The sequence below is a fragment of the Leuciscus leuciscus genome (genome assembly GCF_965113295.1).
Source record: "Leuciscus leuciscus genome assembly, chromosome: 12".
In the NCBI taxonomy this organism is placed as follows: Eukaryota; Metazoa; Chordata; class Actinopteri; order Cypriniformes; family Leuciscidae; genus Leuciscus; species Leuciscus leuciscus.
In genome coordinates this window covers 12038640-12059262 of record NC_138736.1, presented here as the reverse complement: position 1 = coordinate 12059262, position 20623 = coordinate 12038640, and the positions used below count along the sequence as shown (strand labels likewise).

Below are 20623 nucleotides of genomic sequence, written 5' to 3'. Positions count from 1 at the left end.
CAAGTAGGTCAGGGAATGGTTAAACCTGTTGATGCTAAAATTGCAGCCATTCTTGAGTTCCCTGTAATAAACGAGAGTTGAGACACTTCCTAGGAATGAGTGGATACTATCGAGGTTTCTGTCCCAATTTCTCTGCCCTAGTCTCTCCTCTTACAGACCTCCTTAGTACAAACCGAAGATTCTTCTGGAGCAATGACTGTCAACTTGCCTTTGATGCTGCCAAAGATCTCCTTTGTCATGCTCCTGTTCTGTCAGCTCCAAACTTCAAAATGCCTTTCAGTCTGCAAGTGGATGCAAGTGCTAAAGGAGCGGGTGCAGTTTTGCTACAAGAGGACGAGTGTCATATTGAACATCGTGTCTCCTACTTTTCTAAGAAGTTCTCCAAGACCCAGCAAAACTATAGTGTAATCGAAAAGGAAGCTTTGTCACTGTTGCTGGCTCTTCAGCATTTTGATGTATACTTGGGAAGTAGCTCTAATCCTATTATTGTGTACACTGATCATAACCCTTTGGTATTCCTTTCCCGTATGTCAGGTTCCAACAAGCGATTGTTACGGTGGTCTCTCACTGTCCAAGAGTGTGATCTGGACATTCAACATAAGAAGGGTACTGAAAATGTTATTGCCGATGCTCTCTCTAGAGTTTAAAGGGATGCCGTCTTCTTTGAACACTGTGCCATTTATAAATAGGGAAAATGGTAAGGGTGTACATATTTGATTACAAACCCTAGTTTGTATTCTTGGTGGTGGAGGTGTTACGTCCTGGGGACGTATTATTGTAAGAAGTGTTTTTGATATGCGTTAATATGCAAAACTGGTGTGTTGCAATTCATCTTTTGTGTGTGTCAAAACAGCATTACAGCTTGGTTATCAGATAGTGACTTTTTATTTATTTTTTCTTTCTAACTTTGTTTCGGTATTAAAAGGTATTGGATTTATATTATATATTTATTTTACCGCTTGTGGAAACCAGTAGGGAGATTGAGTCACCTTTTTCTTTTGTAATAGGTTAATCCCTGTTTTTGGTTAGTCAGGGAGTGGAGGGAAGCATTTGTTGTTTATTTATTTTCTTTTACCTCTGTAGGTCATTTAGTTCTCCTTCCAAATAGTAAGTTTCCTCTTTTGTTTGTTGTTTTGGTGACCTTCTCCTGAAGACTGAAACTTCTTCACAATAAACCTTTTTATGCTTGCATCAAGTTTTGGCTCACATTTCTGGGGCAGGGGACCGACGAGATCCCTCCACATTTATGTTTCGATTTAATTTATTCCTGTTACGCTCTCCCAATCCTAGACGGGGAGAACTTGTAACAAGAGTTTTTACTGTAACCTTTTTGGCTTTTGCAGTTGGGTCACTGTATTTTCACAGTATGCAAGTGCTGAATATACAGACATTCAATACTATACAATATTCAGTACAATACTACACTTGCAGTGCATTCAATATACAATTTATTCACCTTACTACTGTAAATTGTCATTACTTTTTTACATAATTGCAAAATTTGTTTACTTTGTTACAATATACTTTTTTTCTGTAACTCAATTTTTTGATGTAGTGTATAACGAATGATCTGTAGTGTTTATAATTTTGACTCGCCGTGTGTATAATCTGAAAGCATTGTTTGATTTTGAGCACAGATAAAATGGTTTTGAGGCAATTGTTTGATTTAGCCAGAAGAGTCAGAAGTTCTCTGCATGTGGTTTAACGTTTTGAGAAAGTGAGTCATAGTTTCAAGAAATGTGTTTCAGCAATTCAGAAAAACTGTAAAACTATTAAATACTGGTGATGTTTTTCTCTTGAGATCAACACCCCTTAGTTGCGAAAGGTTTCAAAACATTAAGTCTCAATTTCTTAAATCAAATGATTTGGCCAGTTTAACATACACCCCTAACCCTGTTAATGTGTGTAATAAACAATAGTACAATTAACCCAAATTAATGCAGGCGAAAACAATTTTGTTGTTAGTTCATGATACCCAACATATTTTACTGCTAACGTTGTATTAGTTAAACCAAACATGCCAATATCAGCATGTTTCTACAGTGATGCAGTAACAAAACAGGCCACTTTATATCTCAAACCCAGTTTATTCAGAATGCTAAATTCTTTAAATACACATTGCATCATATGCTTTAAATGCAATATTTGTATGAAGGTGGCCGTATAAAACTCCATGTTTGGCCTGGAGTAGTCGATCAGGTGTTACCGGTGTGTCCAAATGGTGGTCTGTCTTGGATGTTGGGAATGCTGGTGGTCACTGGTTATTACGCCTCAAGCTCAAAATCAAAATAGTGTGGATCGAAGTAATGAATTCTGACGTAACCATCCTCTCCTCCACTGCTATAACTGTGGGTGGAAGAAGGCAGTGAAATATTTAACATGTAGAATAAAAGAATTAAGGATAACATGGCAAAACACTATGACAGCAGCTCAGAAAAACGGTTCTTTGGTCAACTTTACAATAAAGTTTCATTTGTTAACATTAGTTGACATGAGGTATCATTAACTAGGAGCAATATTTTTTTACAACATTTAGTTAATTTTAGTGCTGGGCAGCGATTAATCGCATCCAAAATAAAAGTATGTGTTTACATAATATATGTGTGTACTGTGTATAATTATTTTGTATATATAAATACACACATATGCATGTATATATTTAAGATTTTATTTTTTATTTTATGTATAAAATATTTATATATAATATAAATTATATGTTATAAATTATATATTATATAAATTAAATCTTATTTTGGATGCGATTAATTGTTGCCCTTACCATTAAAGTTTTTTTAATCAAAAGTTGTTTGTTAATGCACTGTGAATCAACAGGAACAAATTCTATTTTTATTAACTAACATTAACAAAGATTAATAAATGCTGTAAAAATACATTGCTCCTAGTTAATGTTAACCTCATCCTCAACTAACGTTAACAAACGGAACTTTATTGTAAAGTGTTCTCAAAACTTTGAAGTGCCCCTATTATGCCATTTTAAAGATTTCTAATTTTGTTTACTTGCACCCAAGGTAAAAAAAAAACTAAAAAACACACGCTTTTCTCATAATATACTTTTCAGCATAAAAACAAAAAAAACAGTTTGATAAAGGATTCGGTATCTTTTAACCCCTCCTTTCTGAGAGCCTACTCTACTCTGATTGGTCAGACGGCCCAGTGTGTAGTGATTGGTCTACCAATAACAGCGTGTTGAAATAAAACACCCATTAGCATATCTGAATTTCAGCCCCAGAGGCTTCCTAAACTCAGGCTTTACCGTGTCAATTCCAACCCGGGTCCTCATCCTTTGGAAGTGCATGCAAAGTGGATTTTTTCTCGCAGCGCAGAAAACAGCGTCTTCACGACATGTCTACAGTCTCTGCCGGGCCTCAGCTACAACTACAGTGTTTGAGGGTGGGTCAAATTAAACGTTGTTCACGGACAGCCAACGAAGACCACATACATTATGCAAATCTTTAACAAACCTACGCAGGTTTGTGCAGGAAGTGAGTCTGGAATTACTGACGACTTGTTTCAGGCAGTTCAGAATTGGTTCTTTCTTTTGGGAGACAATAACTCCATTTGTTTGATGTTGAAACTTTGCAGACCCTTTACATTCACAAACAGCTATATAAATCACTACATGAAAGGTAATATCTCAAAACGCATGATGGGGGCACTTTAAATGCACACATGGAAAAGTTGAGTACGAACCTTTTCCCATCTGGGTGGAATGCCACACAGTTGATGGGGCCGAAGTGTCCCTTCACACGCCCAAACTCCTCTTCATAAGCCGCATGGAAAAACCTAGAAGAGGGTGGCAGTACTGGATAAGGATTTTTTTTAAACCATTACACTTTCATGATTGTACTTTTTTTTTTTTTTTTACCAACCCTGGAAATCACATTCAAATTAAAACACTAACCTGGCCTCGAATTTGCCGATCCTAGTGGAGGTGGTTGTGACTTCCATGGCCTCCTGACCACCTCCCATCACCACCTGAGCAACACACAACATCACTGCTATTAACAACGTCAAAAACATTTACACGAATAACACGCAGGTTCAGTGCGAGGGAAAATACAGTACGTTTCAGAGACTTACGTGATCCATGATGGGCGAGATGGCTGAGGAGTTAACAGGTCGCTCTGTTTTGAAGGTTTTGATGTGATCGAGGGTTGCGGAGTCAAACAACTGAACAATGAAGGAAGCGGCATGTGAGTCAAACTAACCAGGATTCATTTCAGCCAGAGTTTATGATTCAGTTTCCAACACAAACCTTAGCAGTACAGTCTTTGGAGGCAGTGATGACCATCGTGAGATCCACAGATGACTGGATGTCATTGATTTGTTTGGTGTGTTCCTTTGCCTTCTTCAGAACCTCTCCTGACTAAAGAATCACATACATTAGAGTCGACAACTATCATCTCTTCATGGGCATTATGATGAATGTGACGGAATATACACGTTCACAGAGTATACATATGTTCAAAAGTCTGAGGTTGGTCATTTTTTAACAATAGACACAAACCTTAGCACTGAACTGGTTAATTTCTCCATTTTCATGGCCAGCAATCACAAACTCTCCCAGCGGACCCCATACAGCACTGGTGATCTTTGATTCACTGCAGGGCACAGACATATATGGCTGGTTGTCCTCTGTGGGAGAGAAACAAAATATCAAGACCTGTGACAGGAAGCATCACCAGCACTGCTTTAATCACCAGCGGTCGAAATGCTAACCGATTTGCTGAGGGTCTCGGAGGTCGAAATAGTTGAGAAAGCATTGGTAGCCCATCTGCTTGTCTGTGGAAAACATTATGATGTTCCCACTGAAGTCGAAGCCACACGTCCTCACCGCCGAGCTGGTCTCCAGCAGAGCCAGCTGCTTTCCTGAAGGAGCCAACACGCAAACATCATTCAAGACACTGCTTGTTAACATAGCATGAAAAGCAAAAATCGTAATTTTGCGTCATCTGAGGCTTTTTTGGCCAGAGGCTAGAGACTACAGCCAGTAGTAGGAGCTAGTTCTGCATGTTTTCAACCCGCCCATAGGGGGTGGGATCTCACGATAAAACGGCGTCTTTTCAGTTTCGAGTCAACTAGTAGCCTAGTTGTATAATTTCTTCCGATACTGCCCTCTGTAACCGGTAGGCGTGGCCTGTGAGTGACCTCGTAGGGCAGCGAAGCAAGTGCATACTGGGAGTTGTTGTCTTTCATCCACATGAGCCAAAAATACACTTTCTGGCTTTTCTCAGTCTAGAAGGCACCAACTTCTAAAATAATTTCACATTTCTACAACATAAATTACCCAATTTAAATACACATTAATCTTTCCAGTGGTGAAATATCCCTTTAGTTTTCTTGGCATGGTTTGTGAAAAGAAGCTCAACTTACAACACTGGACAAATACAGTAAAGACATGATGTTAAATTTCATACGAAAAAATTTAATAAAAAACACCTTTGATGAACATTTCAATTTCTGAATTAAAATATTTTTTAATATTCTCTGTGGGGGCTTAAAATTGAATGTGTAGTTGGTGACTTTAAAAAAGGCAGAAATTATGAACATTTTTAATTGGTTAATAATAATCATTTGTAAGTGTGATTGGATTTTAACATATAAAACAATATGCAGGTAGTCTGACGAGATTGTAAAATAAATGTGAAAAAAACGAACATTAAAATGCTGAATTTTAAAATATTAATAATATATTAATTATATAGTGTCCAGGATAAAAATAAATTAAAAAAATGTGGGTGGAAAAAACATCAAAACCCTGAAATTATTCACATATTTAAAAATAAAATGAATAATAATAAACTGACATTTTGTTTTAAAATATTAATATTTCAAAAAAAAATAAAAGTATAGGTGGTTTGACTGTCTGATGATCGAAAAAAAAATGGAGTATTTTATATTGTAATAAACTGCCAACCTGTTTCGCAGTCCCAGAGCCTGCAGCTGTTATCAGCAGATCCAGTCAAGACGTTCTTCGTGTCCCCTTTGAAACACGTTAAGAAACATTTTTCCAAAAACAAATGACAAGTAGTAAAGAATGTTGCAGGTGAAATATTCAAATACATCCAAACGTCTCAGGATAACAATATATAATGAAATTAGTCTAGCATTTCTTCAACACAGAAGATCTTTTAGGAAGGATACAGTCAACATCCACACACCAGACGGCACCAGTGTGTCCATTATAAGTGCCGAGCCGTTCTCCATTGACAGAGTACCAAACATTTGCAATCTAAAACGAAAATGTATGAGTAAAAACAATAACAAAAATGCATTGGAAAAAATTGTGATGTTGTGGTTGTAGTTTATCACTTACCGGATCCTTGGCCACTGAGAACAAGAGATCTCCCTCTCTGTTGTATTTGATCTGAGTGATGGACCTCTCATGGCCCTGCAGAAGAATGGGTTTCTAAGGGAAATATAAAGCATGAGTGTTTAGTGTTCATGATGTAATACATGACAGTCGAGTAACTTTAGTTACACACGATTGCATGCCTTGCAGTAAGTGTTCTTGCTCTTCCACATAATGTCTAAATACAGCTAAAGCTACAGTAACAATACAGCCATCAGCTTCACTTTACAATCATATTAAGAATATTTGGCCAAATGAAAAGCTTAGCATCTGTTAGCTAATGAAGAATCAACGGTCAACAGACTTCCAGTGCGTCTACATTACATTTAATAGCTCAAGTAATAAGTAGACCTACGCTTACCATTATCGCCGGGTTCGTGTGGCCAGAATATGATCGAAATAACACTTCAATCTGCCGTAGAAAAACACAGTACGCGGTACGCGTGCTCAACTGCGCCCGGTTAAAAACGGAAGAGACGGACTTCACTTCCGGTACAGACGAAAATAAGTCCCTATTGAACAGTAAACCATTCTAACGGTCCGGTAACATCATCATATAAGAATAGAAAATGATAAATTTGTTAGCGCTGGTTTCATAATAACACATAACGTTAGATGATAATAAACGGTCAATTTAAAAGATGTTTCGTTTTTTTCTATTATTATTTTTCGGGAACATTAACTGAAACTGGTCAAAAACAGATACTAATAAATGACAATAATTGTCATTAAAGATGACACAGACAATAAATTAATACATAATACAAATTATTTTTTTTTACTTAATGTTAAATACTTTAAATTAGAACTATTTAAGTTCAAATTTTTTATTTCAGTCAAACAGGCTGATGTTATCATCCCGTGTGACATATCAGTTTATCAACAATGAATACAAAAATCACATTTAAATTTTCTTAGTATTTTAATTTGCAAATAAATGTATACAGGGTGTGAGAAAACAACAACAACAACAGATCTTTGGTACCTTCTATAATGGGAATGTCAAATTGAAAGAATGACTGGCAAATGAATGACCAGCAAATACAGTAAAATGATGATTTTCACACACATACCGGTTGACAATTTTTGAAACAGAAAACCTAAACCGGTTCAGTAACCTTGACTGGAATGAAATATGGAAGAGTTTAGGCTCAACACTACACCAGCACTTTTGTACTCCACTCAGAATAGTACTGAAAGGGCACAAAAACTATATGATGTAAATGCACTGAACACACACACACACACAAAATGAAATCAAAAACCCAAGAGTGCTGAAATTTACTGGCATCTCAGAACTAAGTCACTTTGTGTCAAACATACATTCATTACTCAGCATGTCAGTGCTTTGCTCACATGCTAAACACAGAGATGACATGGACAGAGCTAGAATTGCATAGTGTTCTTGAATCTACTTGTTTAACCTGATGAAACTGGGCAGGGGATTCAAATGTTTTTGTTTATAATATGTTAAACACATTAAGCCACTAATGCAAACAGCAATGTGATCAGAATCTGAAACAACTTAATATGAAAACCATCCAAACTGAAATCACACACTGAATTAAATCCCTCAGTGGTCATGACATCATTTAAGTGCACATACCTAACTAGAAGTTAACGGAATGGGTTAAAGGAATTAATCTACAATGCTGGATACATTATCTGAAAGAAACTAGTGGCGTTTAAAGATGGTGTAAACTTAAGTTAAGAATAAATGTGATAAATTCAAGTGTGCAAAAGCATAAAGAAATCTGGGTTCAGATTAGATGAACCTTAAAGTCAAAACAATGTCAGTCTTAACTGTACGTCTACATTTCTGAACTCTGAAAAGTGATGAATAATAAATCATACATTCTTTGTTTGGTGCAGAAAAAAAAAAAAAAAAAAAAAAGAGTGGTTGGGAAGTGGACAAGCAGATTTTACCTAATACAACAACTTAAGGCGAGAAATTAAATAAAAACACCCAAAGAAAAAAACGTGTCACATTACAACTGCTGTTTCATGGCAAATAACTTTCCCTCAATTACAGCAATCCATCTGTTAAGATTCTTTCCGGGGTTTTTTTAAATTTTTTTTAGCCAAACTGAAAAGAGACAAGCATTTAGTGGACAAACACTAAGCATTCCAAGACAGCAGCAACATCCATGCCCCTCTAAATGCAAATATGGAATTTTCTCGGGAATAAAGTGGGATAAAGCAAGCCACATAAAAACTAAAGAGTATAAACGCAGCATAGGAATCATGTTGAAGGCACAATCTTCCCTGACACAATGAAAACCCCCAAAAGCAGACGAGTCAGCAGTTCTATCGCAGACGCAGAAAACTAAAGACGCCGACTGCTGATGGAGGGTTGGGGGTCTGGTAGAGCTGGGAAGGATTGTGTGTGTGTCCTGGCCCTCCAGAGAGAGCTAGACTCAATCCTGGGTTGAGCACACCTCTCTGTGACTCTCGGCCTCCAGATCTGGCCCGCAGTGGCACGCCGGGCTACACGCCGTTTGTGGAGTCTCTGGGCTGTTCTGATGGACAGGGCTGCCCTCTTCTGAGTCTATCGCTTCTGGCGGTGACCCCGTCTCTGTTTCTGGCCGATTCTCAATGCCTGTGGAAACACCCTGAACCTTCTTACTCAGCTCATTCCGCTCTATCTGTAGCGCACGACAGAGCTTTTCCAGTCGCTGCACCTTCACCTGCAGGCTTTCAAACTCCTTGTCTCGTAGTGTTTTCTACAGTGGACAACAGAGAGAAAACATCAAACTAGAATGTACAGCTTTTAAACAATTACTCATGTAACAAAGTTTATACTTTTTGCAGTAAAGGCCCTGATGTACTTCAAGTGAAATTTTAGAATGAGCTCGTGTAACGGGGAAATAAGGCCAAAACTAAATGTGTTTGGAGTTTGTTTCAGGAGGAAAATTCAGTTTGAGAAAGCGAAATTTCCAGGAAAGTTTGCTCTGGCTGGTAAACCCCTTTGAACTATCATTGGTCCGTGGTGATTATATAATAGGTAGGTGTGACTCTGTGACTCTGCTTTCTTTGACGAGGAAGTCTTTGGTTAATTTCTTCTGTTCAGTCCGTCAAGGTCAGATGTCCGCCATTAAAAACAAACACACTGGAGAATTGCTTTATAGTAGAAATGGAAGCTGTAATTCTGATAGCAAGTGAAACTGACACCTTTTTCATGTTTAATAATGTAAAGCTGCTTGCTTTAAAGCAATATATTGTATAAAGTGCTATATAAATAAACGTGATGTGACTTGACTGGAGTGCTGAATTGCAGATCTGGTGGAAACATATAAACATCGCTATGATCATACTTTGTTGCCACTGAGAGGACAGCGTGCAGCACATTTACATATTCATCTAAACGTCGCTCTCAGCAGTGCGGGTGGCAGAGATGTTCGCTGAGAATATACTACTGAAAAGCAATTTCAAATTTCTTTTTATCCCCAAGTGGAGAACGAAAAAGAACGTAACCGTGAGTATATCAGGGCCTTAACTGTCAAGACAGAGAACAGAACTGGCAAAGATCTGAGTACAACAATCACCTCCTCTGCCATCTCCAGCAGAGCTTTGTTACTGCTCTCCCATCGGGATCTGTACATGGTTGTTTCCTTCTCCAGCTTCTTAATCTTCTTGGTCATCTGCAGCATGATACAAAAACAGATTAAAGCACCTTTCACACAAACACAGCCTTTAGAAATTTATATTTTGTTTTGAGAAATGTGTGACAACGCCCAAGACGACCTACATTCTATGCATTAATACAGGCCTTGCAGACTATTCCAATGTGCTACTTTTCCATTGTTTTTCCATGTAAACAAGCGCTAGATGGACGTGTATAAAATCAGTTAAACTTTTTTAAAAACGTGTCGAGACCTTGCAGTATTTTTCCCCATTCCCCATTTTTCAAAGCAAAAACGCGTTAACAGTGTCTTTGTAGGAGTGTGAAGTCCACAACATCCACTAATCACTACTAAACAGTCATTTACCTTTTCCATCTCTTGTTTGAAAGTTGTGAACACCTCATTGCTTTTGGAAAGTGTGTTTTGAAACTCTTCAAACTTCTCGGTGTACAATGAGAGCTTAAAAAGACAAAATAAAAACATTTTAGCATGGGATGTCAAAACACACATGAAACAGTAACAAAATGTTCTGAGTGGCGCATAACCATGTAAATAACCACAATGCAACAGAGTTCTGGGTAGTTGCTAGATCCCTCCCTATAATCTATATGATTTTCTGCTAAATGGTGTATATACTACCATTCAAACGTTTAGATTTGAGTCTCTTTTGCTCACCAAGGCATTTAACTCGCATAACTGTTTTCTACTTTAATGCATTTTAAAATGTAATTTATTCCTGTGAATTTTCAGTATCCATTATTCCAGTCTTCAGTGCCTTCAGAAATCATTTTAAAGGGGTGGTTGATTGTGATTTCACTTTTTTCATTTTAAATAGCGTGTAATGTTGCTGTTGGTGCATGAACATTATCTGCAAAGTTGCTGCGCTGAAAGTTCAACGTAAGCAGAGATATCGTCTTTTAAAAATCAGGAAGTTTAATGCCTACAAAAACGACTCGAATGGGACTACAACGAGATACTTCCCGGGTTTTATACGTAGCTAACCCATGCAAAAAAGGGGGCATGGCCATATTTCTGCGGCTTTGTCGAAGAGGAAGAGTTAGTGGAGAGCTGTAGCCATGCCGTCGAAAGTGTGTTATTTTCACCCAGCTGCCAGGTCTTCTGTGTTCGGGCTTCATATGGACGCTGTAGTTCGTCAACAATGGCTAAAATTTATGTTTGATTATGTTCCTGAAAATGTCAATCGTAATAGCTCTCTGTGCTGCGCATTTTACGGAAGACAGCTTCCAGAATCTCCACGAATTCAATGCCGGATTCAACAAGAAACTCTTACTAAAACATGAAGCAGTTCCAACTTTACAACCAGAGACAACAGTTGTTGGGCCACAACCTGTAAGTAAGACTTAATCATTTTAAATGTATTTGCATGTATAATTTCAGACGTAATGTTTTAGTTTTATCAAGGACGTAAACAAATGCCAGCGCTGGCTTTAGTAGCCACTTACACGTACAAACGCGTACAAACATTTTGAACCTGAATTTGTAATTATGTACTAATTTTGTAAATGTATTTTCCATGTATATTTTATGACGATCGATTTGATCAGGAACGTAAACCAATGCCAACGCTGTTTGTTTATAGCCAGTTAGTTCGATGCTATTTTGTGTGTATAAGACAAACGTGTATAAAGTTACAAAAAATTATATAGCCTAATCGCAACAGCAAACTTCAGCTGCTGAAGTTAAAACAATAACTTTAAAAAACTGTATTACTCAGTCATTTATTCAGTTATATTAAATGTTTAATCAGGAGAAAACCGTATCTCAAAAGCTAACAAGCAGCAGTAGCATTTTCAAGTAACAGCATATCGGAATTCATATATAATAATAGTAGATTAGAATAGAATAATAATAATAATAAAAAATTTACCATTCAGAAACGTTTTGTAAGAGCCGTGTTTGCGGAGGTTGCTTGACTCTCTTCATTGCCGCTTTCTGGGTCTGATCTGGCTCAAACTGATACGGCAGTATTGACACCATTATTTACATTTGACCGGAGCACATGCAACTTTCGCCCGTAAAGGTAATGGGCGTGAAGTTTCCGGACAACATGCACTACGCAGTTTAGCCAATTACAACACACCGGCCCAACTAACCAATCTGAGCCCATTGCCTGTTTCCGAGGGAGTGGTTTCATAGAATCAGGAAGTCAACCAGTCGTTCAAATGACAGAGGAGAAAGCAGCTTACAATAAAGGTGAAATTTATGAAAAATAAGACTTAAAAAAAACAAAAAACCCCGAAGACATGTTATATTGCACCCCACAAACACAATCATGCAAAGAAAAAAAGCAGTAAACCACCCCTTTAATATGCAGATTTTTGTGGAAACTGATACTTTTGTCAGGATTCTTGACCAGAAAGCTCAAAAGAACAGCATTTATTTGAAATAGAAATCTTTTGTAACATTTTAAATGTCTTTTCTGTCACATATGATCAATTTAATGCATCCCTGAATAGAAGTATACATTTCTTTCCAAAAAAACACTAATAACTCTGTTTGTCCTATAAGTGTGAGTTAGGTCAGATCTGTCTTATGTTCCTCACCTGCTGTTTCAGATGAACCTCCTGCTGTTTCATGAGCTCATACATCCTCTGAGACTCAGCTGCCTCTTTCAGGAGCTGGAAAAGAAAGAAATGAGACCATAAGAATCTTAATTAGTGACTGGCAACCCTGTCCAGAGGGAATTACCCCACCGGTGCACATATAAAGGCAGTTTCACAGTAAATTTACGGTACATTCATCCCAACAAAAATAGAGAATAAGTTTGTTTCTGTAACTTCAGCTGACCACATGTTTGAAGTACTGGGGAAAGGATGTAGAAACTCACAAAGTCTTTCTCCTTCTGATGACGGCCCTCTGAGTCCTTGAGCAGTGCCTGTGCCTGGTTAAGCTTTGCATCTACCAGCTGCTGTTGCAGATCTTTGTGCTTGAACACCTTGTCAATATGCTGAGAGAGAAAACTATGTCCTTAAGGACAGAGGCTCCAAAACACAACTCAAGTAAAACATAAAAACGTATGAATGTCACTGTAATAAATAAATCAACTTTGAATTGTACAGAATCACAAATAATGAGTTTAATATAATGGCATCATAAACAGTATTAAACTGTATTGTTTAACAAACACAAGCACAGATGTTTTCCCATTTATCTTCAGTTAAAAGGCATTACAAATGTATTTTCCCTTCTCTTCACTTTTCCTCCTTTATTTCCAAATCTCTCACCTCCTCTCTGAGCTCGTACTGCTCAATAAGTTTCTTTAGTTTGTCAGCCAGCTCCATGTTCTCCTGTCTTAGGTTTGCATTACGCTCGTTGTGCTGCTCCATCTGTGCTTGGATGTCATTCAGTGTCACCTGGAAATGTGAGGTCACTTCCTTCCTTTTCTCCTCCTCCAATCGGGCACGTTGCACACCATCCTCCTGCCAAGAAAAGCAAACATTAATCCACTAATCTTATTAAAGAAAGTACAATGCAACAAGCTTCTGGTTAAGTGAAAAGTTGAGTTGGAGCACTGAATAAACAATACTTTGAGAAGGGAAACTGGTGAGGCAGGACACTTCTGAACTAGGGCTGGGACAACGCGTCGAGGTCATCGATGACGTCGACGCAAAAAATACGTAGACGCAAAATATGCGCATCGATTCGTCGACCTGTTTTTATTTCTCTAAAAAACGTTTGCAAAACGTTTACCTTATGTGCGCTGAATATACGCGATGGCCGGATCAACATTCTGTCCAACGTTATATAACCAATCCAGGGGTTTTTCTGCATTGATCTTTTTTTTGGCGGCTGTCAAAGCCTTATTTGATCGGTGAGTGATGTAGAATAGAATGACTGCTGGGGCGCGTACGAGAGAGAGCCCCGGCCGCGCGCGCGCACTCTTCAAACAACACGAGCGCTGCTTGCTCTCTCTCTCCCTCGTGCATATTAATCAAAATCATTAAACACGATAGAAAAAGGGCGAAACACCAAAGTTTCACGCGCGCTCGCGCACTCACAGTCTTCAAACTACACGAGCGCTGTCTTGCTCTCTCTCTCTCCCTCGTGCATATTAACCAAAATCATTAGACACGATAGAAAAAGGGCGGAACACCAAAGTTTCACGTGGAGCATTCGGAGATTTTTTTTTTCTCCATGACAGGCTGCTGGCTCCCACTGTTAATTTTTATTTATTTTTTGTTGGAAAAGCACTCTCTGTATTAGCTTAAAGCCCTCAAGTTTACATTGGTTACTGTATTCTTTCAGTTGCTCTAAACAAGTATTTTGGGTGACCTTTTTTATTTTTTTATTGAATGTTAGTCATCAAGTTGTTGTTATTTTCATCTGAAAGAACTTTTTTTCAGTAAGCTAGGCCCTATGTGTTCAGTAAGCTTGTTTCAGTAAGCTATGTGTTTTCAAGGCTTCAAGGTTTTATTGAATGCTATCTCTGACTAAGAATGCATTACTTTGCACTTGTAGCCTATAGTCTTTTATTTTGTCATTTTAAGAGCAATAAACATATATTGCAATGTTAAGGAATTCATGTTTTTTCATTCAGATATGTAAATCAACATGTATAAATTGTTAGTAGTCAATTAATGGGGAGATAATCGATAATCGAATCGAATCGGTCCGAAAAAAATAATCGTTAGATTAATCGATGCATCGAAAAAATAATCGCTAGATTAATCGTTTCAAAAATAATCGTTTATCCCAGCCCTATTCTGAACACCACTGAATTTAGATTTTGCATGTGGCAGGCACCACATACATGATGATTACAACATACCCTCTCTGCATAAATGACAGATATCTTGTTATTTGCATTCATATGAGAGTTAGCGTACCTTAAGTGTGCGGTTGTGTCTCTGCAGTTCTCGACAGAGACTCTCCAGCTTGCTGCGTGCCAGGATGGCCTTGCTGTGCTCATTTCTTAAGTGGTCCTTCTCCTGGATTAGCTGCGTCTGCTTCTTCTGCAGGGCTCGCATCTGTTTCTGAGCGTTACGGTGCTCCTCTAGCTAAAAGAAACAGCAGGACAGGAGTATTATTATAAGTTGTCTAAATTAGGGTTGTCATGACACCAGAACATCAGTAGTCGATAGCATATGCATTGGGTAATTACAGTGGTAATAGCACTGAGATTTGAAACATCTTTACAAATGTATCATTAAAGAAAGCTCTTAATGTGGTAACGTGGGCTGAAAATGCCCTTCATTTCCTAGTATTGCATTCATGTCAACAAGCTGAAGCTCAGTCAGCTGAAATGGCAACACACGGTCTGCCAAATAAATTATTTATCTGTGAACATCATTATTTTTCATAAATTCACTCGTGATCTTTAATCGAAATAACTTCCTCTCCCTCTTGCAGCGACATCTCTTCTCTTCTCTGAAAATGTGTTCACTGGTGTGAGGACAGGACATCCTGTCACTAGCTGCGTTTACATGGACACTTATAATCGGATTGACGGCTCAATCGGACTAAAAAACCTTCATGTAAACACCTTAATCGATCCGATTGAGCTTGATCCGAATGAAATTTCGATCGGATTGAAAGGGGTGGTTTATCCCTTTTGTAATCCGATCGAGAGAACATGTAAACACTTGATCGGATTGAAAACCGAAACTGAAAGGACTGCGCATGTGCAATGACGTTAACTAGCGTAATGACGTATGACGCGCGGAACGAGCTGTTCTTTAATAAAGTGTCATATTAATAAGTTTCCCGTCATTCTAAAATTCTAATTTCACTCGCGCGTCTGTGAAGTGAAGCAGGACAACGTCCCACCAGTCCTTGTTTTGGATTCTCATCAACAGACGACTGTGGCTTTGGCCGTGGGGAGGGGCATTTTTACTGCGTGATCAATAAGCAGCACGGCAAAACTGTTAATATGCTCTAAATTATGACCAGAGACGAATTAATATTACGTCTGCTTTTTAAAACAAATAAAGAACCAATAGAGGAGAATATTTATGCGCGAAAAGCGGTAAACTCTGTATATTCGTGTAATGTGCGCATGTCAAAACATCAGATCCGATTTGAAACTTGTGACATATAAACGCGCACATCAACCCGATTACTTTATTTATCATTCATGTAAACACCTTGTTCGGATTCATCAATCGGATTGATTTCATTCCGATTGTGTCCAAGTAAACGTAGCTACTCATGAGATCACAGCAATAGAAAACCACAACGATCTAACAACGGACAAAATCAAGCCCTGGCCAACAATTTTTCTTGTTCGAGAAGCCATTTCACTCTAATTGCGATTGAAGAGCTAAAAATAACACGTATGTCTGTTACGAAATGGATGTTTGAGCCTCGTTTATTAAAAAAAATTTATTTCCCTCAGAAGCTTCGAATATTCGCTGTTGATTACTACCGAAGCTCAAAAAATGGTATTCGGATCACCAGCAACTCTTCTATCACTACATGAAACTACTTTCAAATAACTTAAAATGTTTTTTTTTGTGTTGTTTATTTTTATCTCCATGTATAATGTTAGTAAAGGCTTTTTGCAACCAAAAATTTAATTTTTTTCTTGACTATTTTCTACCCTCTCTCTTTTCTCTGTATACAACAAATGCTCTGAGATGTTGACATTTCTTGATCATCATCATCATCAATTCTTACCAGCTCAGCATACTTCTTACAGAGACCACCCAGCTTCTCCTCTGGAGTACTCAGTGTGTTGAGAGTCTGCATTAGAAGGGTTATCTCTTTGCCTACAATGCAAAAGCAGAGAATAGAATTTAGGTTAAGAATAGTTCTGGGTATTGACACATATTTTACATCTTGATTGGATTTTGATTCATAAGCTCTTGATTCGAATCTGATCTCAGAAATATTTCAGGTATATGTCAGGAAAAATAAATAAATTCTAAATGAAGTAAACTATATAGGGAAACATCTCACTTGTTACACTACAACCATTTTAATGAATAAAATCAAGTCCAAAAAAAAAAAAATCATTTATTTTTAAATGCATTAATGAGCACTCAAATTAAAAAGTTAACATTTACATTTGTAATTCAAACTTTCTATTCGTGATATAATAATGTTTCTCCTTCAATTCATTGTTGAAATTTTTTCACAGCAAAGACTATAAAATTGACCTTAGGATTCAAGAACCGAATTTGGATATTAAAATTAATATAGAAATCGGTTATTCGATATTTTCAACTCAGAAGATCAAGTCAAACTGTAATAACAGATTAACAACACTAAAGCATAAACTCCATTATGAATGGAGATATGCAAGTGCTACTGGTGAAAGACACCATTGAAGAACACATTCTGACTGCCCAACTGCATTCAGATCAAGTGTGTGGGTTCACTTTGAATTGTACAGAATCACAAAGAATGAGCTTGAATTGTGCTTTTGTTAGTGAGGCCATATTACTGCAGTAAAGTAAAAGACACTACAGTGACACGTGGATTTTAGAAAGGACAAATACAAAAGAATGCACGTCTCACCATATTTATTATACAGCCCAAAATCCAGAAAAGTTTTGTCAAATGTAATAACATCAAGAATCTGTGATTTGTTCATTCTCCTTAACGTTTATTTAACTGACAAAGAAAAAATGTCCAATGATTTCTCTGGCCAAATTTAATTTAGATTTTGAAGGCTGCAGCGCATTCCAAAAGGCAAAATAAAAGTGAAAAGACTATAGACTATAAACACTATCGTGTTTGGGTATAAAAGGAGCATCCACCAAAGACTTGGCTCAACACTTTGTGCCAAATTTCATGAGAGAGAGAATTGTCATGCAAATATCACATTTCTCAATGCAAGATTGCAAAGTATTGTCTTTCACCAAATATAACCATAATATTGTAAAAAGATTCAGCGAATCCAGAGAAATCTCAGTTCATGTAGGGCAAGGCAGGAGACCTTTAGTTGAATGTGCCTGACTTTTGAGCCCTCAGACGGCATTGGGTGAGAAACCATGATATTACTGTGTTAAATAGAGCCACATGGGCTCGGGAGTACTTTGGAAAACCATTGTCACTTAACACAGTCTGCCTCTGCATCAAGAAATGCAACTTGCTTCTGTTATGCAAGGAGAAAGCTACACATCTGTTCAATGCAAGAAATGGCACTGAGTTCTCAGGGCCCGAGCTCATCTCAGATGTTCTAAAAGACAGTGGAAATGTGAGCTGTGGCCAGACAAATCCATGTTTCAGCTTGATTTTGGGAAAAACTGACTTTGAGTTCTCAGTCCCAAAGACATCAGTGACAGGTGCAAAAGCAAACATCTGTCATATGGGTGACTTGCATATGTGTGAAGTTACCAGTGATGTGGAGGCGTATATTGGGATTGTACAGAGACACAGTACTGTGCAAAAATCTTAGGCATGTTAGTATTTTCACACACCCCCAAAAAAGGGTTTTAAGCCAATTATTTATATATTTTGCTGTAGTGTCAGTAGGAAATATCAGTTTACAGTTCTAAACATTCCTTTTGCCATTAATTGTAATAATCCAGTGAGATTTTTGAATGCACAAGGAGTCTAACAACAGCCGGTATGCTCCACACGGAAATCTGATCTCACCATCATTGATGCCATATGGGATCACATGAAGTCTTCAGTATCACATGATCCTTCAGAAATTATTGTAATATGCTGCTTTGCTGATCATGAAACATTTCTTACCATTTTCAATGAAAACTGGGATACTTTTTTTCTTACTTTTTATTATAAGTAAAAAGTACTTTTTTTAATATACTTATATATACAGTATATTTAAAAATTATACCTTTGTGTCTGTCTTTACTATCACTTTTGATCAAAACACGTTAGATAATGTAAAGAGCATTAACAGCAAGCCAACAGTTGGTGTCGGACTCGTTACACACTTAAGCAAACGCACTGACTCACCCAGTCCTTTCACTTTCTTCTTGTCTTGCAGCTTCTTCTGGTCCTTCTCCACACATCCATTGCCATTCAGTTTGGCCTCCACCTGTTTGCCGTCCTCTCTCTCAGACAGCCCGTTCACTTCCACGCCGTCAGGCTGGCCATTGGTCACTGCCACATCATCGCTGCCACCATGCTCATGACAATAGGTGCTGAGGATGTCCTCTAGCTGTCTGCACAGTTCCTCAGCCATGTCACAGGAAGCAGAAATAGCACCGGCTTCTGCCACTAAACACAAAAAAACATGAGAGAAGACACACGGCAATGGAAATGACTTTTCCACAATGAAGATGTGAATATACTAAGGTTTTGGGTTAGTTTAGAACACAAAAGAAAGAAAAAAATCAACTTGTCAGCTCCCTTACCGCCTTCATCAGTCTGAGCATTGTTGGTCGGTGTGCCGTCCGACTGCGTTTCGATTTCTTTAGGGCTATTGGTCATCTCAGATGCTGCGGTGCTCTCCTCCGTATCATCTGCACTGCTATCAGCAACTGAATCCTCCATCTCTCTTCTCTGCATTGCTGATCTGTGTACAAATATTAAAAAAACACCACAGTACACAGGTAAACGACTACAATACGACACACTTCACTGTATAACTGCTTGAACAGTTACAGTTACAATTCAGTTGCACAATTAAAACGAATCTGATGTGTAAGAGACTGACAAAACAAACGAGGATGACACTTGTTGACTACGTAACTCACTACATAACATTAAAACGCGCTAATCACTACAATCCGATTTGAGATCACATTTAGGACAGTCAATCGTTAAATGTTTCTTGTAAACTTCAGTCAACAACAATCAACAGACGTGCCTAAAAAGAACAAGTGTTACGTTTATCTGACGGTTTATAACTGTAAATAAGCATACAAGTATAATTGAGAGCTGTAGCTGTGTAACATCTCGCTCGACTAGTTTAGCAGTCATGGCTAACAAAACGCACAGTTAAATATCCGCTAACTAACTTGACGCGCTCTACAATTTTACAAAACAGACACACCGACCGTATCTGTGCTGTCAGATAACTGTGTTTAAAATAATACCAGTGTCTCAGTTTGGTCCAAGAATCCCCTTCTGATGTTTGTCACCACTCTTTACCCTTCCCACTGCTGCTTCTAACTGACACAGGAAATGCCAGGGAAACACTCGAAGATGATTGGTCGAACTGTGGCAAACTTCCGGTGTATTATTAGGTGTATTATTATTGTTTTTATTATTATTGTAGTGTACTCTGGCAGTGGTTTATTAATTATTTATTTTCGTTTTATTAGCTTCGAATGAATATTCCAAATTTAATTTAAAATGTAATATTTCCCGCTAGTGATGGGAGCAGCGTCACCCTTTTAGGCCATTTGAATCAATTGAACCAAATGATTCGCAAAATGATTCACTGTTTCGAATTCGACGCGCTCGAAACACCACAAACTGGTGGAACCTGCCGGTCAAAACTGGTCAAAAGTCAAGTGCAACGAAAACTCAACAAAGAACAAAACATTTACTGGCGAAAACACAATAAACAAAATATTCTATAGAGGTTAGAATACATTAAAAGAAGTATATTGCTCTCTTCACTTGTAAGTTGCTTTGGAAAAAAGCGTCTGCTAAATGATTGAATGTAAATGTAAGTTTTAAACCTTTTTTTATTAAAATATATAAACATTCCTTGAACAGCAGTATTTTGAAATGTTTCGAAACC

At 37.8% G+C, this 20623-nt stretch overlaps 2 protein-coding genes across 3 annotated transcripts; both read right to left on the bottom strand.

Moving 5' to 3' along the window:
* Window positions 1–2067: 2067 nt before the first annotated feature.
* On the bottom strand, window positions 2068–6889 carry eif3i (eukaryotic translation initiation factor 3, subunit I). Its single transcript, XM_082185248.1, has 11 exons — window positions 6735–6889; window positions 6338–6430; window positions 6166–6253; window positions 5939–6004; window positions 4741–4890; window positions 4529–4656; window positions 4277–4387; window positions 4102–4191; window positions 3923–3996; window positions 3712–3804; window positions 2068–2346 (listed from the first exon to the last, which is right to left on the bottom strand). Exons 1-11 carry the CDS (start codon window positions 6735–6737, stop codon window positions 2265–2267), a joined length of 978 nt encoding a protein of 325 aa, XP_082041374.1. The 5' UTR covers window positions 6738–6889; the 3' UTR covers window positions 2068–2264.
* Window positions 6890–7276: 387 nt separating this feature from the next.
* Window positions 7277–20084, bottom strand: txlna (taxilin alpha). 2 transcript variants are annotated; one of them, XM_082185214.1, is made up of 11 exons: window positions 19971–20084; window positions 19287–19447; window positions 18886–19149; window positions 16633–16724; window positions 14844–15014; window positions 13242–13436; window positions 12845–12964; window positions 12561–12635; window positions 10363–10455; window positions 9919–10014; window positions 7277–9096 (listed from the first exon to the last, which is right to left on the bottom strand). In XM_082185214.1, the coding sequence occupies exons 2-11, from the start codon at window positions 19438–19440 to the stop codon at window positions 8791–8793; spliced, it is 1566 nt and encodes a 521-aa protein (XP_082041340.1). In that variant the 5' UTR covers window positions 19441–19447; window positions 19971–20084; the 3' UTR covers window positions 7277–8790. The 2 variants fall into 2 exon arrangements, with proteins under 2 accessions (XP_082041340.1, XP_082041341.1); XM_082185215.1 differs by having other exon boundaries at window positions 19290–19447.
* Window positions 20085–20623: the final 539 nt, after the last annotated feature.

Coding starts and splice junctions, on each gene's coding strand:
- eif3i (XM_082185248.1), bottom strand. Junction 6,254..6,337: donor TCTCAGTGGCCAAGGATCCG/GTAAGTGATAAA, acceptor TTTTCGTTTTAG/ATTGCAAATGTTTGGTACTC. Junction 4,388..4,528: donor TTAACCAGTTCAGTGCTAAG/GTTTGTGTCTAT, acceptor GTGATTCTTTAG/TCAGGAGAGGTTCTGAAGAA.
- txlna (XM_082185214.1), bottom strand. CDS start 19,440: ATGCAGAGAAGAGAGATGGAGGATTCAGTTGCTGATAGCAGTGCAGAT. Junction 12,965..13,241: donor AGTACGAGCTCAGAGAGGAG/GTGAGAGATTTG, acceptor TTTCTCTCTCAG/CATATTGACAAGGTGTTCAA. Junction 10,456..12,560: donor AGGTTCATCTGAAACAGCAG/GTGAGGAACATA, acceptor TGTCTTTTTAAG/CTCTCATTGTACACCGAGAA.